Genomic DNA, 21,038 nt, shown 5'->3' on the forward strand with positions numbered 1-21,038 from the left:
CTTATCTTTTGTCTCCCTTTTCTCCTTCCCTAATACAGGCTAGCCAATCGGAGATGTCGTCTCGTTAATATCCGTGTCTTAAGTTTTTTTGTGCACATCTTTCCTGCTTGTTTTATTTTTTGATGGTAATATGTAAACAGAGGAACCACCGTCACTGTATGCTGACGATGGCTACACATCTTAAATGGTACTTAAAGGGCTTGAATAAGAAGAAAAATGATGAACCATTCCACTCTGTGAAGACGAATGAATAGCGAAGCTGTTTAGCACAAGACGCAGAGGTGACACAGAATTGGGAGGCCGCGTGTATTCCGGACTCCCGAGTAGCAACGCGCCTACGAAGAGCGATGGCAGGAACAGAGACGACAATGCCATCGTCGCCTGGAGTGCGCACCACACGCGGCCTCCTCATTACGACGAGAGAGAAGTGAAATTCTAAATGGAGAACAGCACCTCGTCTTATATACACGTGCGACGGTGCCGCCGCCCCGGGAGAGCGGCAGGAAACTACGCACGCAAGCGGATTGGAACGCCGACAAAGAGAGGGCGGTGCGAACGTAGACACGGCCGACCCGGGTCGCCCTTTTGGGCTAAGATCCGATCGTAGCATCTGTTGTTACCCTCGTTCCCGGGGCCTCTTTGAGTCCCAGGTGTGACAAGGGTAGTTCAAGGGCGCGTTACAGGCCCCGGAGCCCACCACCCGAAGTCCACAGGGGTATGTGCCATTGCGCTTGGACCCTTTCTGCACTGTCACCAGGATCTGCACTGTCACCAGGATCGGCCCACATTCTTGCACACGCACACGAAAAATCCCCGGAACCCTAGCCATTAACAGCTTCGCTGTAACAAATATACTAGAAAATATACATGTAAGTTGACGCACAGCTTCTTACTAGACAAGGCAAAAGAAAACTTGGCAGCACACGGGTGGAAGCCTTCCGCGAAATGAAGTTGGACGAGTTTTTTGGGGGGCGCAGACGCACGAATGAGACGCCCACACGCAGTTGTGCCGTCCACATTCCTCCATTACGTTAGTTCCATCCACCCTATTTCTAGAAGCTATACTCGAATCGCACTCGACGCAGTGAGCCCAGTAGCAAAACACTAGTAAACACAGGTAACCAGTATGGTAACCTTAGTCGGTTACCATACATAGGTTCTGCTAAGTTACCAAACAAACATGGTTGGCAAACATGACTTACTCTCGTCTAATGAAGCCCACAATTCTATTCCGGCAGGACAATCTCAGCTAGAGTACTTTTTTCAGCGTTCTTTTCTTCTGTCTGCAAAGGCAGCAACGTTCCATTGTACAGGCATGCATCCTTCGTCCTAACTTAACCAAACTGTTCGTCGCTCATTCTTCGGAGTCACGTGCTCGCCAGTTTCGCGGCTTCCCGGGAAATCTACTGATTTGGACGGCTGAAAGGGCATTACTAATGCATTTCGCATTATGTTCTGCGCGCGTTATGAAAAAACGAGAAAGATTTGGCGGAATTCTTTTTTTTTTCTTTTTTCCTCGTTTCCATTATTCCTTCCGTTTACCTCGCCCTCGTGCCTCGAGAACGTCACGGACAAGGCCCGAACACCTGAATGCCTAATCTGCACTAGAAAGAGAATGCAAATCGGGAAGGCTGGTACGAGACGCGCTGCTTATTTTTGAAAGGGTTGACCGACACCCGCCTCTGACTTGGAAAGTGAGCAGAAGCAATAAAAAAAAAACGAGAAACTCCAGGTGAAGCTAAGACTGACAGGAACGCGAGGATCACGCAAAACGGGAGCTTCCAAGAGGTCCGCATTATTCGTTTATGGCTTGCTGTTTTGTTTTCGTTTTTGCTTTTCTATACCCCCTCCACGCGGTGCTGCACTAAAATATATAGCGTCGTTTCCAGGAGTACCCTTCTGGTTATGGAAGCACAGTCCGACTAATTCGGTGCAGCATTGTCTAAGCTACAGAGTTGGCCGTTGCTAATGAGCTGCAGAGTTGGCCTGGCCGTCTGCGATAGTCAAATTTGTGTTTTATTAAAAGGAGCAGTCGGGACAGAAAGTTGTTGTTGACTGCTTGAGAAGGGAACCGGGGCTGCTATGACAATATCAGGGAGCAGTAACGCAGTAATTACATACAAGTGGTTATACAAGAAGGTACGTCTACAGACATATATGCACAGGTAACATACCTAGTATGGATGTGTACGTTGCGAAACGATTGTTTTTATTTACAACTAATATTGCCACAGCGCCATACGTAAACGCACAAACAAAGAAAATGTAATCTGCGCTTAAATAGGGATATGTAATAGGTAAGTAATTATATGCAACACAGATGTCTGCACGCGAAAAAAAGAAGAAAACAAGCACCCTGGTAAGAAACAAAATTATGCATGACGTTCGACATTTTTTCAGTAGAAAGTTTACTAGATGCAACAAAACGTCAAAAGAAACTCAACACAATTTTTAAAGCTACTTTTGTAGGAGGTGAGGTGTGCACGCCTTGTCTTCCTACATCTCGAGCGAATCTCGAGATCTCTCCACCTTTTTAATTTTATTTAAACAGCGGACTCCATTCTCGATCCTTGCGCTAGGGTCTTCCTTCACCATCGGCATTACCTTCCTGGAAAGTTCTCTTTTTCGGAATTGTCAATGATTTTATTTTGTCTTTCTATCTGTGTTGAGAAAGCGCACGAACGTGACGTCGAGTGAGGCGACAGCTGCTCTACAAGCAGCCGTGGGAGAACGAGAAGATTGAATTTTCCGGGCGGTGTCGAGAAAAGATGGAGGAGTTGAACAGGGGGTAAAAAAAAAGACGAGGAGAGAGGACGTAAATTTTTTATTGACGAAAAGAAACGCGACCGGGACAGAGGGCCTGCGAATGAGGTATTGACCGATTGATTGACGGACAGGTCGATCCATGGGCTTTTTAACAGCATGAGTGACTGAGTGAGCGAATTCTATAAATGGCTCAGGTGTTTCGGCCAAGTTTTCCCCGGGTAATGGCAACTCCATAGACATCAGACAATCAAGCAATCAAAACGATTTTAGTATTCGTAATTATCTACAAAAAGAAAAGATATACTGGCAGGACAGCAAAAATCCTCTAAGAGTTGTGCAAAGGGATAATACATGAAGAAAACAATAATAAAATATTACAAGCGAAAGCAAAAAGACAGGTGTCTGAATGAAACTGTAATTGAAAGCAGAAGTATGTAGCATAAAAAAAAAGCCAGCAGATCCCACGCCCTGTGGGAATCGATGTTATGCGGAGCAATGTGCGGGGAGCCTACCAAGTTAACGAAACGACCATGAGAGCACGAAAACGTAGGCAGCTGTTTCATGACCTACATGACACGCATGTCATGACATTCATGTCATGAGTCCTCAGGAGTCCCTTTAGCTATACCTAAGAAACCTCAAGGCGAAAGCCTTAGTCACGCTCATGATTATGACTTCGACCATCACCCTTCAGCCTTTTCCTTCACTTAGTACTACATCCGAACCCATTACATTGGTTTTTTTAGTTTTATTCTTTTTCGCTGAGTCATTGTCATTTTTGCTGAGTCGTGCTCATGACTATGACTTCTACAAGCATACTTTAGTGTTTCCTTCACTTAGTACCCACGTCCGAACCCACTGTGTTAATCTTTTTCACTGTGTCATTTTAGGCGACTGTTCCATGACCTACATGACACACATGTCATGAAATTCATGTCATGACGTGTCATTTATGTTAGTTACACACTCTTGTCATACTATGCCAATTTTGGTCCATACCAAGTTAACGAAACGACCATGACAGCACCAACACGTAGGCGGCTAGATAGATAGATAGATAGATAGATAGATAGATAGATAGATAGATAGATAGATAGATAGATAGATAGATAGATAGATAGATAGATAGATAGATAGATAGATAGATAGATAGATAGATAGATAGATAGATACTGTCAATTGGCAATCGTCGCCAAGAAATGGTTCGCATTTAATAACGAAGAAATAATTTGAACTAACGCAAAATAATATCTGTTTCGACGCAGCCATTCGATAGCCTGCCTTTACATTTATAGCTGTGAACCTGGTGTGAACCTGGTGTCACCTACAGCTTTTCTCTGGGCATTGGAACACAGCGTTTACCGGCCGGATAACGCTTTCGAGCACTTAATTCCTCGGGTCCATTTTTTTTACATACACTGCAATTTATCCACACGCACACGCACACTTGACTTCACATTCCTTTAGGTCGTAACGTAGCCCAGATATTTACAGGATTTGATCTCTGTGGCTGCTATAGTCCTCACGATAAATTGGGCAATATTTTCCTTCATTCTTAAAGCACACTCGAAATTCTCCGGAGCCCTTCCATGCGCAGTGCACTGCAAATGTCGTAATTAACCCACAATAATATTAACTTTGTCTACACAACATTCATAATACAATGTGCCTCGTTTTCACAAAATATAAAGAAGGTGACTCGTTTAGTACGCCGACTACTCGGGAGAACTTACCACCTACCTCCATAACGCATCAAAATAGGAAGAAAACGAGGGTTTAGTAATTATTTCAAAAATTCATATTTAAGCCAGGAACGTTACCCCACATGTTTCCGCTAAGGCGGCCCCTACTTCCACCTAATATGAACTTGGTGTCACGTGCAGTTCTCTCTGGAGAACGGGAAACGTAGCGTTTAACAGCCGTGTAACACTTTTGAGCACTTGCCTTAGGGTTTTCTTTCTGCCTTTTTCCAAAGCGAAAGCTTCACTAACCCAGTCGAGCCGAGTTTCGCCATCGCCAGTAATTTGACCTTCATTTGACCGCAGCTGCGCCGTAGCCTTGGCAACGCATCACGTGACTCGCCGCGCCGAGCTCCGCCGGCATCTTACCGGCGTCTGACCACCTCGCGGATATCGCCCGGCGAGCTGCTTGACTGGAGCGGGTCCGGAATGCCAAGCGCGCGAAGCTAGCGTCGGAGACTGAGGAAGAGCTAGCCATTCGGCTCGCAAAACGCTTGGACTTGTCGGCTTATAATTTATACCTGGCTTAACGATGAGTGCATACCTAAGTGCAACATTTAACAGCTAAATCAAAAAGTTAACAAAGTCAAACCAAGACTTAACCGGGCTAAACCAAGCTTTCGCTTTCCATATCCAGGGTTAGCTATAGCTAAGCCGCAGCCATTTTTTTATGTGCTAAAACCCTAAATCAACGTACGTTTTTGAACCTTTGCCCCCACATCACCCTTTAGATGTGTAGGCGTTTCAATTCCATTGAAGTGGTATGGAGCATGTCGACCTCTTTCAAGACAAGAGGCAACTCTTCCTACGTGGTTCATAAAACACCTTTGTAAAGCTCTGGCACGCTTGTATAGTTACTTACTGCGAAACGCTGTAAATAACCTACACAGTTGAAACTTTCTGTAATGGCCATCCATAACAAGGCCCTTTTATCTGCAAGGATATAATTTCTCTATGTAACGGGCCTGAATGCTTATATTTAGTTTCAGACTGGCCTTGTGCCACGTGGCAACCCAAGTGAGTAAAAAAGGAAACTATAGAATTGCTGCCGTTTTTCGTTCTCCCAGAAGAGAAGCTTTGTAAGCGTTTCGTATAACACCTCTAAAAAGGTATAAAACACGCGTTTATCAATATTCATTTAGCCCCCTAACGTGCCCCTCCCCCATTTCCTCTAAATGTAAGCTTGGTGAATGACGCAGCTATTTCAGGACACCGTGAAAACACGCATAAAACATTTCCGAGTACTTCTATATAGGCACGCTAAAGGCTGTTTTCCCGGTGATTCGCTCTCCCGCTTAATTAAATGTGTTGTCGCCATCTACGCTGTGCCTTGGAAAAATTCCACGACACCACCATCGAGCTGCAAAGGTCACTCTTTAAAAAAGAGGTCGCCGTATTTACTACCTAATGTCACACCATTTTCTACCTAGGTATAAGTGCAATTCGCAACAATAGAGTTAGTATAACAGTATTATTATTATTATTATTATTTGATTTGAAAACATATACATAGGAAAGAGAAAAGCGAGAAGCAAGGCTGGCAACTGCCACCAGAAGGGGCACAACGACTGCCTACTCTTCGGAAAGGACGAGAGAAACATAGAAGGAAAGATAGGAAGGAGGGGAGGAAGGAGGAAAGGAATAGCGAGATGACAAATGTCAAAGAATAAAGTACAACATACAGTAGGGCCCGTCCCGGTAGGTCATGCTAGTGAAGAATGTAAAATAAAAGAAATAGTTGCTGCGGATTACAAACGTGCCCCTAAGTTCGTTGCTTCTAGAAAAGGAAGGAGAGCACGATGAGTTTGAGCACGTCGAGACGCACAACCACTGGGGTATAAACATTCATCTAGAGTCGTACATCGCAGGCCAAGGAGATGGTAGTCCCTCACTAGTGATTTGCGTTGCGCACTGAAAGCGGGACATTCCAATATGAGGTGCTGAAGTGTCTCGCAGCCACCGCAAGACGTACACGATGGACTAGTCACACGTCCTTGTCGGTGTAAACGTTCGTGCAGATTAACACAGCCAACCCTTAGCTTGAGTAGTTGCGCTCTAGCGCGACGAGGCAAGCCTCGACCGCGAACACGCGGCGGGAACGTTCCATTTGCGACGCGCTGGTCTGGATGCTGCTTGAGTAGGTGGCGACGAATCAGCAGGCGAGCGTCATCAAGCTTGCACAAAATTTCAGGGCAAGCACAGTCGTTATGAGTGCAAGTTGAAGCCAGTCGATCAGCCTCTTCATCTCCGGCGATCCAGTATGACAGTACTGACTAAAGAAAGCAGTCACTGTTACTAATGGGTCTCAGCTACCAATTCCGAACGTAGTTGACACAACCGAATTCGAGGTTCCTATTCTATAAAAGATATATCGTACCTACTCTGGAATACGTCACAGCTGGTCCGACATATGCACCAGAGGCGAGAATATTTGCGTCGGGTGGTGCTAACTGCGTTTGTAATTGGGAGCTCAGGCCCAATAGGTAACAACCACCGCCTTGTTTAGTTAGTATTATTACTATATCGTTACCAGCTGCAGTTGTACTATGGTAGCAAATGGTCTGGCACTGGGCAGTTCCTACTGCGAACTTTTATTGCGATAGCAATTATATGGACACTCCAAAGCAGATTTCTGCCGTCGGCGTCGCCGTCGTCGTCGCCGTCGCCGTGAGGTTCCGTATGACGTCAATGGAGATGAAATCGTCGCCGCGCACCGCCGAACGCTGTATGTGCGAGTGAAAGGGCGCGAGAGACGCGCGCTTTCATGGGGAGTGAACGCACGGCGAACAAACGCGCGTTCTGTGCCGTGCTCCCTTAAGGTCTGCAGAAGTAGGCGTGTCTTTCCTCCTTTACAATCACCATATATGTAGAGCAAACGTGCCTTCTTCTGACGCACGAAAGGGTTAGTTGTAGAGTTACTTCTTGTGTTTTGGAAGTGGTGCTACAGAACTAGTTAGTAGTATTAATAGCAATTGGTATCATGAGTGACAGTAGGGGTAGTAGTAGTAGTACGTAGTAGTAGTAGTAGTAGTAGTAGTAGTAGTAGTAGTATAAGTAGTAGTAGTAGTAGTAGTAGTAGTAGTAGTAGTAGGAGGAGTAGTAGGAGTAGTAGTAGTTATAGTAATGAGTAGTTTTTAGTAGTAGAAGTAGTAAAAATAGTAGTAATAGTGGTAGTAGTAGTAGTAGTAGTAGTAGTAGTAGTAGTAGTAGTAGTAGTGGTAGTGGTAGTAGTAGTAGTAGTAGTAGTAAGTAACACTAAGTAAGTCTAAATCACAACAGTTAACAGTCGTTAAGAGAGCAATGACCTCTTGATTGCAAATGGTCGTTTATAAAAACTATAAAAATGATTCATTCACTACTTCTTTACATAATTAATATGCAGCTTTACCGTGAAAGTTTCTTATCGGCTGTTATCTTCCTCTATTCCAATCTCGTAAAGTGCGCTGAGCGCATCAAATCGTTAAGCACCAAGTGTTCACCACGGCGTCCTAAGCACTTGCACCATCCGCTAAAAATCACACGTGCAAATCAGAGTAATTCCGCCACTCGCCTCTCGTGATGCCTGCAGGCGCCGATTCTCCTGCTTCCACGAGAGGGCGGTGAAGTCTTCGAAGAAGCCACCGTCCGAATCTTGGACCCTGCGCAAGTGACAGAGAAAAGAGGTTCCTCAGTGGATGCCTGAAACGATCGCTTCAGCCTTGCATGCTATTTCAGGGCACAAGGGCAGACAAAAGAGGGAGAGGTCTGCAGGAAGACGGGGTCTTGAAGCGATCGACACTGGTCAAACAAGGGATGTCTCAAGCTGTAGGCAACGCTTCAACGAGCTTTTTTGTTATTATTATTTTATTCTCCATTTATTCGTCCATAATTTCGGTTCCTGAACTCGGCAAACCTGAGTGAGCAACTGTAGTTTTGATGCGTACCTCCGGACGAAGCGACACCCTCAGTCTTCTCTCTCATTTATTTATTTATTTATTTATTTATTTATTTATTTATTTATTTATTTATTTATTTATTTATTTATTTATTTATTTATTTATTTATTTATTTATTTATTTATTTATTTTTATCCTTTAACATCTCTTTACCCATGCGTAGAGCAGCAAACCGGACGAACGTTTGGGTGACCTCCCCGGCTTTCCATCACTTTACTTCGCTCCTTCTCTCCCCTTGTTCAAGCCTTAGCGCCAGCTTGAGATGTAGCCCTCGTTCGACCACAGTTGACGAAACGACTCACTAATTCACAGTAACCACACACATAACATAAACAACGCACGGTAGCATGGTTGACTGGAGTGTCTGGTTCAGGACAGCGTTCTCGAGCAAACCTACCGGCACCTTCATTGCGCACGATAAGCAGCGCTGCTCCGCGGTCAGAAGGCATGGCGCAACTCAATGGAGCAGCCACGTAAACTTAAAACAGATCTGAGCGTATATCTCCTAACCACGAAACGCGCGCGGACGCGGAAAACGTCTTACGACTTATTCCAATTGACACAGTCAATATCAAAGCTTTAGCGTTCTTTCATGTCCTTAGTACTTGGCTGTGTTTTGGCGGTTTCATAGTAGCTACACCGCAATTGCTATATCACTTATTAGTGCGGAGTAGCGATAACGCGATCTTGCAAACCGGGCTATCTCCAGCCCCTTACGTGAATCACGTCGTAACCCACACGCATAACCCAAATGCGTAACGTTATCGCTTACAATTTTAATATGTTTCTCTTTGCGAAAGCACTGTGTTTTGTTGCTGTCATTCGTTAGGACGAGGATTCTCGTAGCTGCTAAACACGGAACATTTTGAGAGAATTTTGTAGCTCTTCAATTATTTTGTATTTAGAAGGTGATTTGCAGTTTTTGAAGTGCAACCACGACCACAGCAGGACCAGAGAGAAAAAAAAGTGCAATTATTTTCATTTCCCAACGCTTTTTTCGGAGTTGTGCTTGAGAAAACTTCAAAAGCTTCGAAAACCATCAACAGCATAACATCGAGCAACCTGCCAAAATGCCACATTGCTAAATTATAAAGCTGAAAAATTGGGAAAGAGTGCACCTGCAGCATACGCTTGCACTGAAAGTTTCTGAAGTTGCTCTAAACTTGTTGAAGGCAGTAGGGTTGCAAAAATAACTGTCACAAGTCACTGCCAGTGTGATATGCCAATAAACTTGGTTTACGTGTCTTTTTTTATTTCACACACCAAAAAGTGCGTGCCACTCTTTTGTATTGCTCCTTGACTGGGTGAAAAAGGATTTGGGCACCTTCTAAGACAATTCTCATTTATGAGCCTAGCTTCCAGGACAATGACCTCTCCCAGGAATCCGCACATGAACGCCCGTCGTGCGTCACCTGACTCCGGCCTGTGTCCTGCCAATTTCCCCAATATCACCCCAACACTAAATCCTCTGCGTCATGTCCGTTCATTTGGAGCCCCATTACGGTACTTTAACAAACTGTCGGTTATCTGTTCTGTACACAACATCAACTGCGAAAGCTTCATTTCTTGATCGTTATCCTAACTAAAACATAAGCTAGATACGTTTGCTCACCCAGCAACAAATTTCACCGTCCTCCGAACTCGTGAACCAACGTGGCATTGCGGTAGGACGTATAATGTATACAACACGGCTGCCATTACAAGAACCCATTTTCAGTTTCTCTTTAAGTACTTCGAATAGGGTAATAAGACTGCCACTTCACTTTAACACAATCTTTGGCAACGGTAAATCCACATTATTCTGTCGAATGAACAACAAACATCTCTCACATAAGACCCACACAAGCTGAGTCTCGTATACTCTGTTTCAAATACATAGTAGGCAACGCTACAAAGTCTAGAGAGACTTCTCTCAATGCTCTCACTCGCGACCCAAAATATAGTGCGTCACACATGACAGAAAGATATGGGTACGTGTCGTGCAATTCGACGTTACATTAAGTCTCATAATTAAGTGACGAAAAGTAGGACGCAATTCTTACATGGAAGCCGTCACCGACCGGAACCTATTTACCACCGAGCGAAGCGGAGTGACACGTTTCTACGACCAGCGGCCCCAGCGCAGCGCTTGCGCTCGCGACCAAAATATAGTGCGTCCCATGTTGGAAGCACGAAGATGCCCAAATAACGTGCGGTTTCACGTAATCTCACGTGAACAAGCTTTACTTTCAATACATATGAAGTAAGTTATTTCGCGTAAAGCGTTGCAGATGAAAACAATCACAGCATATCCACGAAGTGAATGACGATGAGTGGGCGAAGCACCGGGAGATCATTCGGGTAAACCACAGCTACGGACGAGAGATAAAGAGAGCGCGCGTCGGGAACGAGAGAGAAAATAACACCATCTTCCCGTAGGGGAACCGGTTCCTGAGTAGTATGCGAAGCAGCCATGGGGTCGACTCAAGGTAGTTTTATCAGCTGTATAAACTTGGACATGCAGCAGCACCAGCAACGCGCAGAACTGTTGTCGACGCCGTCGGCGTTTTGCCCGCGTTCGCACCGAACGCGCGCGCGCAAAGTGGAACCGGAACCGGAAGTGGAACCGGAAGCGGAACCGGAACGCCATCTAGTGAACACTTCATAAAACTACAGGTGGCTACATACTACTACTACTACTACTACAAAAGAGGGAACGACCCACACCCTAAGGAGCTTCGCCCCTAAAACAACTGCGCTGCGAACCGCGCGGAGTGACACATTATTTATGGGCGCACTTACTTGCGTAGGCTCGGCAGCGTTGCCCGCTATGCATGAAACGGACTGTAGGTATCTTCAATCTGAGCAGCCAAATCAAGGCGCACGATCGAAGGAAATGCCATCGGCGGATATACCGTTCATTAACTCTAACCAATGTTCATTCAGAAGTGTCATACATTATCGGCAGCGCAATCTCTCAGCGAGCCGAGAGTTGCGTGTCGTTGATAAGCCCGCGGGCAAGCCAAGCCAAATCTGCAACAAAGACCCGCTTTATTAAGCGAGCCGACATTTCGCAGCCGCCATCTTCGAATGGTCTAGCTAAAGAACTATATCGGCGCCAAAGAGAACAAAAAGAAAAAAAAAGAAGGAGGAGGAAGAAGAGCGCGTGCCGTGGTTTATTAAATTAAAGCTCCGCCTGGCGGCGGTGACGGACGCTCCGCGTCTCTTCGTGATCGACTCCGAGCGTATTCTGCGCAAAGGCGGTAATTCTTTTGTTATGTTTTGCCATCCATAGGCTTAGATCAAAGGGGCTCGGGCCGATGGGTGCGCGTGAAGCCAGAATTTCGGACCGTGAAGTGCAAATCGCGTATTGCATGCATTATATATGCGCATAATAATGTTCCTCCTACACAAGGTCTATCTGTCGGCACGTGGCCGCCAGTCGTCGATCTGTATGGCTTTTCTTTTCTTTTTCTTTTCATTTTCTTTCCACGGAGGAATAGCAATGATTTCCTGACGCTTCCTCTACGTGATAGCCTTGCGCAAGACACCCAGCCTAACTGTCTATATATATATATATATATATAGCCTCGTTTTGTCTATACTAAATATCAGCAAAACTCGAATACGGCCTTTTGCTTGGAACATCGCCGCTTCTTTAGCATTTCTTTAAAGTTGTTCCTGTACTCTTTGCTGTTCGTTATTGCGGGTATAGAAATCACTATGTAGCGCGACCAGTGGGAGATATTCACTGAGAACAGAACAACCGCGGCTTTCTATATAATAAGAAAGTCGTACTACGATGTGGGAATAGCAGCGTTGATGGCCAGCGCGATTTGGTATTTGTCATTTCGTGCGCACGCTATAGGTCATCCCATACACGTGACCGCTCGTTTCCTTATACGTTTTCTTTTCATTTTTATTCACCGTTACTTAATGTGCATGATCTATACACGTTGCTAGATTTCAATCGGGTCGCCTAATTAATCCAGTACCTCCGAACCATACGTAATGTATTCGTATCTCTGTACTCCCCATGTATTCAACTGCTCATTAAAAAAAAAAAAGAAATATCAAAAGGGTGCCAAGTAAAATGTTCGTAGCTTTGAAGACAGCCATCTGAAGCCAAACAAAGGCGACACAATATTGCTGTGTCGCGAGTGAAGATGCTGCATGTTTAAGGCGGCGGTCCCACTCCGGCGGCACGAGCCCCTCGTTTTCAGTACTTTTGGAGCAACTGTGGCGGCTCTTCTACTTAAGATATGAAGTTGTCGTATAAACCATAAAAAGCTTAATTCTTGTAGATTCCAACTATATATAATATAAAGAAATTTATTGGTGTGATTTAGAAATAAATGTTCAAGAACAAGCATGAGATACATGGTTTTTGCGAACTGTGTCTGAGTTGTGACCATATTTAGAAGAAACTACCGCACTTACTGCATTGCGGCTTGCTCTGTAGCTTTAGGACATATTTATCTAGTTCCTAGACGTAGCAAATTAATTTTTAATTTTTACTTTTTGGATAATTTGCTTTTGAAAATTGCCAAATATTGCAATCTTCTGTTGTAAACAGCCCGGCAACTACATCCTCAAGGAAGTTAAATTTTGGATAAAGTAGAGATCAAGGTATTTCCATTTAGGAGGAAAAATTTCATTCGTGTAACTTTATTAGTTTTCCTAATAATGCGGCCGAAAATAAGTAATATTTAGAATTCTGGTTTTATTTTTGCCCAGTTTTGCGGGAAGGTAATAAAGCTGCGAAGCTGCGCTTTAAAACTAATAAAGTTACATGAATGAAATTTTGTGTCCTAAATGGAAATTCTTTGAACTCTACTTTATCCAAAATTTAGCTTCCTTGAGCATGTAGTTTCCGGGCTGTTTACAACAGAAGATTGCAATATTTGGCAATTTTCAAGAGCAAATTATCCAAAAAGTAAAAATTAAAAATTAATTTGCTACGTCTAGGAACTAGATAAATATGTCCTAAAGGTACAGAGCAAGCCGCAATGCAGTAAGTGCGGTAGTTTCTTCTAAATATGGTCACAACTGAGACACTGTTCGCAAAAACCATGTATCTCATGCTTGTTCTTGAGCATTTATTTCTAAATCACATTAATCAATTTCCTTACATTATATATAGTTGGAATCTGCAAGAATTTAGCTTTTTATGGTATATACCACAACTTTATATCCTAAGTAAAAGAGCCACCACGGTTACTCCAAAAGTACTGAAAACGGGGGGCTCGTGCCACCGGAGTGGGACCACCGCCTTAAAGCTAATATCATCTGAAATGTAGGAGCGTCTGTAGGAGCAATGATACAGATAAGACCGGGAACTTTCGCTAAATGCAGAATTTCTTTCGCGCTCGCTAACAAAACAAAAACTGTAATTTCTACCGCCTTTATTGATCGGCTGCAAGATAACAATGAAGGCATGCCAACAAATGATTCAGCCGCCCGAGATACGTGATCATCGCAGTCGCTGCTCGTCTGTTGATTGCAATCAGCGCAGCAAAACCGAGACCAACAAAAAGCTGAAAACGGATCTTATCAAGTCAGTGACGTAAACACTTTCTAACAGCAATGACACGCGTGTAGACCTTATCAACAAGAAAACAATAAAAACAATACGTAAGGACAACGCACTCAATCACTCTGACAAAGACACGCAAAACGCGAGAGCTCTCCCCCAAATTTGCTAACTCCAAAGATATAGCTGATGAAGCGCTATAGACGAGAGTCACTGTACAAGAGAGAGTTTTAATTTGTATCTCTCATCTTTTACCTCTGTTTGCTTTCGGCATAAAATAATGACTAACGGTAGCACATAAACAGACAGAACAAACGCATGACGAACCGTAGCATAGCAAGAGTAATTTAGCTTTATAAGCTGCAAAGCTGGTATAACATTTCGATCTGATATCGAAAAGAAAGATAAGATAATGAAAAAAAACTAATAAAATATAACATGGGACGGTGTCGCTTTCCACGGCTCCTAAGAGATGAATATACGACGAAAAAGATGCGACCGTGCCTCATGTGTTTCCTTGCCCGCCGAGGTTTTATCTTCAGTTTTGTTATATTTTATCCTAAATACTGTCAGCTTGTGAGCCTTAAAGATATCCTTAATGGAAGGCGGCGGTAAAGCGGCTTCTGTTTATACTACGCCTCATCGGCTCGAAACCAATTTAAAATTTCGATACCTTGTGTTCCGTTACCAGTCTCATCGTATCTTTATTTATTTTTTATCACTATCAACCTACGAGATCTTTCTTTTCGTTATATGTTTTATCGCAACGAGTGATCCAAGCACCATGCTCCGGCATCTTTTCTGTTTTTTTTTTCTCAAGAAACTCTCTTATCCTGCGCGGTTTTTCTTTCTTTCTAGTCATTTTTCCGTGGCGTAGCTTTCCAGTCGGATTAGGAAAGTTGATGTACCGTACAGCCTCTCACTTTTTCTTTTCTTCCTTAAAATGGGATTCTAACTCCATTTAAAAACGACGTCCACGTTGGTTTTATTCTCTGTTTTTTCCTACAAAGTCTCGTCTGCTCACTGCCGTCTGTCGACCACTCAATCCTTCGCCCCCCCCCCCCCCCACCGCCCTCCCTAACCAGCCGCGATATCTTTCCTACCTGAGTACACGTCGAGACACGTGGAATTAATTGCCTGTGTCGACACGCATCGAAATCCGCCCATTTGCTTTGGACGTCGCGTTCGGGCTTGTAATAAGTCCTGGAGATGGATGCCTGATCTGTCTCAGCAGTCTTATGTGCATTTATTTACTTCTTTTCTTTTTTACCGTCCTTTATTTTTAAATTCGGCGTCGGTCGCACGTACGCTTATATCAGTGTCACCCTCCGTCCCATTTGGTCGTTTCCGGTGCACTCACCCTATATTTATGTTTTTCGTTTCTTTTTTTTTTTCTACGCCATTTCGTTCCCAATATCCATCCTCATCACTCCATCTCTGGCCGGATCCATTTACGCGCATATTATTTTGGTATATAGTGTCGAGTGTACGTTCTGACTACCTTCTCTCTTGCGTCCGCCGTACTTTTATCTTGAATTACACGGCAAACGCATCGGATCAGCTGCAGTCTCCAGCATCCCGTGCTATAGCACCTGTGCCACCATGTACTCCCTCAAGCGAGCACATACACACACACATTTTACCGCGTGAGCCTTAAGGGCCCCGTGTCACAGAAAATCCGGCGCCGGTGTCGGCGTAATCATCGGCGTCCGTGGCATCCGCGGTGGAGAAATTAATCCCGAACCACCCCGACCGCACAGGCCATTCGCCTGGCTCAAGGGGGTAGTGAACGAAAATTGAATTTCTCGAAGTAAAATGTGGCAGAAAAATTATAAAGTACGACTTAACTACAACCTACAGACATGATAGCGTCGGATAGTAATTTTAATATGCGAGAAAAAAGCCTGATAAGCAGCCAGGCATCTTCGAATGCTATCACGTTCCACTCTTAAAGGCGAGGCTTAAGCGTCCTCCAATTCTGATGGTGCTTCGCTGTACTTGGGCTCTAGGCAACATTGAGGGGAATGTTGGAAACTGAGCCTCTCTAAATTTTGGTATAAGACGGCTCATATTGCCCCTGAAAGAATGTCTTCCCAGAAATACATTTGTATTTAAAAGTGAAGCCGACTTTAAGGGGATCGGCGTAAGCTTGGTCTTTGTAAGCTGGCATTCCCAAGTTGTATGTTGCAGTGAAGCTTACTCATAGAGAAAAATGCGATGCGGACGGGGCCTGATAACGCTATCGCGTTCCACGCTTAAAGGCGAAGCTTAAGCGTCCTCCATTTTTTTTCTAGCAAAACCGATTTTAAAGAGGAGATCACATGTCCTGGTGGTTCCCGGACGCTCTATAATTAAGGGCGGTGCCTAATAACTGTCTATTCTAACATTTACCGCTTTAATCATCGAACACTAAACACTATACCGCCTCGCCCACTTTGGCAGTCGAAATTAATCCGAATGCAAATACGCACCACGGCGCCAGAATAGGAACCGTCTGACATAACTAAAAAGGTTACCGAGGAAAAAACAATAATAATAACGTTTGATGGCCCATATCGGATGTGAACGGCAATAAGCGGCTTTGATGGCCCGCATAAGCTTAGCGAATTGAAACGCCCGCACACGTCGGAGGATCAAACATGCGGCTGCCTATTTTAGATGAGGACTTAGAAAGGTGGATGAAAAGTGAATCGATCACAAAATTTAGCTGTACCCACGGAGCGAAAAGCCGCGGCAAGATATGTCCCCATCTGCTGTGACATATAGTTATTAGCCCGAACAACACAAACGGCAAAAAAGTTGGGTCAGGACAGAGCGCAAGTACGCTGGCGCTATTGTCCTGGCTAGTACACCAGGTACACTAGTACGCTAGTACACTAGGTAGTATACTATAAGGCAGGACATTAGCGCTCTGTCCTGTCCTGTCTCGTTAGTCTTGATCGCGCTAATAGCTATGCCGCAGCGACTGCATCAACACCAACTGGCCCAACTTACTTCGTTAATTGTCCCCATATGCTTGCGCAATACATGCGTGCGTGTATTCGGTTGCGCCACTCGCACACCACAATCGATTTTAGCAGGAGTTATAATGACCAATGCGCGCGATCAATTGGTAATAAGTCAAGCTTTTCCCTTGCAGAATTCGAATATAAAGAGAACGATGTTAAAATGCATCGGTATAGCGCAAGGCTGTTTATGTTTAAGGCATTGGAAATCATGATAACGAGTCTTACAAGTCGGCCAGCAGCTCTTCCTCAACGTTAACTGGTTGAACAAATTAAAAAAAATGAAGCGAGTTCGAGTGAATTCTTACACCCGTTATACGCATGCGAATTTACACAGAACCTTCAAAGACAAACCATATATATATATATATATATATATATATATATATATATATATATATACAGTTCTCTCGAATACGGATTGTAACAAATACATAAATAAACGGGGCGATCAGCTTATTCTACGTCGATTGTGGCGTATGCTTATATTAGAAACTTCAAAGCAAGGTATCTGAAGACAACTCCATTTCCCCTAATATTTCTAAGGCGTTTGCTTTCCGAGATATTCATCGTACATTTGACGCTCAATACGAGATGGGATAAGATGATGACAATGGTTGATCATGAATGATGACTTGGCACTCAAAAGTCAAAACGCCGTACATCAAACTTGCGCTTGGAGCGTCATTAGAGCAGGGACCCCTCCCATACGCAAGCGTTATACGCTTGAGCGCTACGTCACAAGCTACGTCAAAAGCTACGTCACAAGCTACGCCAAAAGTTTTTTTTTACTTGACGTATCGCCCGAACACGCATGCAGCACTGCGTTTTTGGTCGCCAAGTACTAGGCTATATAGCATCGGCCGCGAGCTTCCGTCGTAAGTCGCGGCGCGGTTGAGCGAATCGCCATGCATAAGTCGCGCCGAACGATGGATCGGTCGACTCCCTTTAGCAAGCCAGCCGAAAGATTTACCGCGCTCGGAAGCAAAGCGGCCAATCGCTTGCTCCCTCTGGCGGCGGCGAACGCGCGACAAAGCCTCCCCCCTCAGATATATCCGGTCAAGAACACGAGACGAGATAATCCGAGCCCGCAGCCCGGACTCTGGGCGGGCGGATAATTGGCCTATGCGGAGTGGCCCAGCTGCTGGGCGGATAATGTAATGTCGAGTGGAGCTGCACTCGCCAGCCCGAGGGTAATTCCCCGGAACTTCTGGTTTGGCCTCGCCGAGCAAGCAGCGGTATGATGCCCTCCCCCCCCCCCCCCCCCCCCATCTCCCCGTCTACTTTTCTTCTTTCTTTCTATCTCTACCGCGTCTGTTCTTTTATTTTCATATGAAAGCTTTAGGTTACAGCGTAAACAAGCTTAGCAGATCGATGACACGCGTGTAAGATAATGAAAAAAAAGCTAGACGACGCGGTTTTAAACCGAAAGACGAGGAACATGCAGCCAATATATTCAGTCGCGTCGTCATGTTCACTGGCTTTCTTTCGTTTTTAACGCGATAGCGCTAAGGGCCCCGTGTCGCAGAAAATCCGGCGTCGGCAACCGGCATCGGCGTGCGATGTCGGCGGGTGGCGGAGAAAATCATCCCCAACCATGCACGCAGGCCCTCCGAATATATTTAGGTACATGTATATGCCAGGCCTTCTTATATGACGTGCGGTATATGCGGGTTATATTGCCACACCATTCTACCATTAATGTTGCTCGTACCTTGTCTTGCATTCTTGGCAAAGCTGTTCCTCGGAATTTTGAGAATGACAATCCACAAACAAATGTCGTGAAACAAAACACCCACAGCGCATGCCTTTTATGTTAAATCTTCTCAGACTGAAATATTAAAAGTACGAAAGAAGAACATAAATCTGAAAATTATGCAATTTTTACTGGCGCGGCTGTGCAATATCTCCGGGATCGCCCCACGCAAGAGGCCGCTTTTCTATCCAGAAAGCTCGCCTTCGTGCATAGCGTTCGCCGCCAGTGTTTCCCGGTAACCATTACGGTTGCTTAAGCTGCAGTTGTCGGGAAGCGTTAGCAGCAGTCAGGGATCTTTGAATGCTATCGCGTTCCAATCTTAAAATCGAAGCTTAATCATCCTCCATTTTTTTCTCTCCTTCTTGTTGCTCTGATCGTTCATTCCCACCTTCGTTCCGTCATTCATTCATTCATTCATTCATTCATTCATTCATTCATTCATTCATTCATTCATTCATTCATTCATTCGTTCGTTCGTTCGTTCGTTCGTTCGTTCGTTCGTTCGTTCGTTCGTTCGTTCGTTCGTTCGTTCGTCAGTCAGTCAGTCAGTCAGTCAGTCAACCATTCCCTTCCTTTTTTATCTTCTTTTTTCAGTCCTGCTTTCCTTTCTTCATTGCTTCACGATGTCCTCGCAGCAACGACATCCTGCGAGGAGGAGGCGCTGCCAGGACCGTTGCCAGGACTATACCCTTCGTCACCCTGCCAACCAGGACACACTACGCACTGCCTCTATGGAACCATTTCGTGGCTTACCACTATGCGACTTATCACTCGAGGCGTCTCTTCTGTGTCGGTTGTGGTTGGGAGATGCGTTTACGAAAGCTTATTCAACACTAAATGGAATGGCTGACAGTCCTGCATGTGATGTCTGCGGATGCGAGGAGAACATTGACCACTTATTGTGCCGCTGTCCTCAATTTGACGCCGACAGACAATCTATGATTAACGCAATCAGGAAACTAGATGATCGTCCTCTGAGTAAACAGATTATACTAGAACACCGTCCCACCCGCCGCGGTGGCTCAGTCAGCTAAGGCGTTGCGCTGCTGAGCACGAGATCGCGGGGTCGAATCTCAGCCGCGGCGGCCGCATTTCGATGGAGGTGACATGCAAAAACGTCCGTGTGCTTGCGTTGTAGTGCACGTTAAAACCCCGAGGTCGTCAAAATTAACCCGGAGCCCTCTACTACGGCGTGCCTCATAATCAGAACTGGTTTTGGCGCGTAAAACTCCAGAAAGAAGTAGAACACCGTCCCCACCGATCATCGGCTCAAAAGGCAGTCAAGGCACTCTTGTGCTTTCTGAGAGCTTCTGGTTTGTACGAGCGCCTTTGACTATGCAGTACGGTGCATGCACGACTCCATACCCCTACCATGTCTCTACCTTCTTTCTCTGCTCATTCTCCCTTCGCCTCAGCGTAGGGTAGCCAGCCGGACTTTTCACTGGTTAACATCATTGCCTTCCTTATATCCCTTCTTTCCTTTTCTCTTATATCAAAGCGAATCTATCGTTACCTGTTCCTTCCATTCTGCGGACGCTGGCTGTAGCACGTGAGTATATACTTTGCGAAATATTTCGCGCAAGACGAGTTCGGCTTGGTGAGCAGTGCGGGCGATGGACGCTCCAAGGTTACTAAACTGGGCTACTTGGTCTGAACATCGACATGATAAAGAAGCAGCGCGGACGAAGAGGACTACGAGAAAAACGTTTAGTTCCAACTGTGACTGAGGTGAAATGCTCATCGCCTGGTCACGGGAATGCGAAGGATTGAAGACATTGCGGGAAATGTACATCCCCGTAGATGTGGTTGAGTGTTGGTCTGGCATGTTGACGGGAAAAATAAGCGCGAATACACCGGACAAAGACACGCGAAACAAACGACTGTTCTACGTCTGTTCCGCGTGTCCTTGTCTAACTTATTCGCGCTTAGTTTTCCAGTCAACAAGCCGTAGATGCGACGTCATCGTTTGAAGTCTGCAGGACCTGCCACGGACTAACGTCAAAGAGACATTTTACTTACTATGAAGCTTCGCGGGGAAGTTTGTATACTGAACCACGCTAAGCTTCATTTTCCTTACCAACCTGTCCAAAAAGGCCTAAACCCATAATTTAACTATATTGTTCTCTTTCTGTCTTTTTCGCTCCCTCGCTCGCTGTTTCTGCGGTCAATAACGTGCACCCCACGACAACAGGACAAAGTGAGACACAGCGCTGTGCCCGTAGCGTTGAAGCTTGAACACACGATTTCGCTGAGAGAAGTGCTTCCCGGCGAAAACGTATTCAACTTTGCCTACTTGCAAATGGCCCCTAAACAAGAACAGCGTTC

At 45.0% G+C, this 21,038-nt stretch overlaps 1 protein-coding gene across 1 annotated transcript in view; it reads right to left on the reverse strand.

Annotated features, from left to right (window-relative positions):
- Positions 1-21,038, reverse strand: part of LOC119454118 (BAI1-associated protein 3-like) — a 375,555-nt gene that overhangs the window by 146,111 nt on the left and 208,406 nt on the right. The window contains exon 3 of the mRNA XM_049667930.1: positions 8,056-8,143. Coding sequence (XP_049523887.1) covers positions 8,056-8,143 — 88 coding nt within the window. The remainder of the gene's footprint in view (positions 1-8,055; positions 8,144-21,038) is intronic.

This window comes from Dermacentor silvarum, chromosome 5 (assembly GCF_013339745.2).
Source record: "Dermacentor silvarum isolate Dsil-2018 chromosome 5, BIME_Dsil_1.4, whole genome shotgun sequence".
NCBI classification, from domain to species: Eukaryota; Metazoa; Arthropoda; class Arachnida; order Ixodida; family Ixodidae; genus Dermacentor; species Dermacentor silvarum.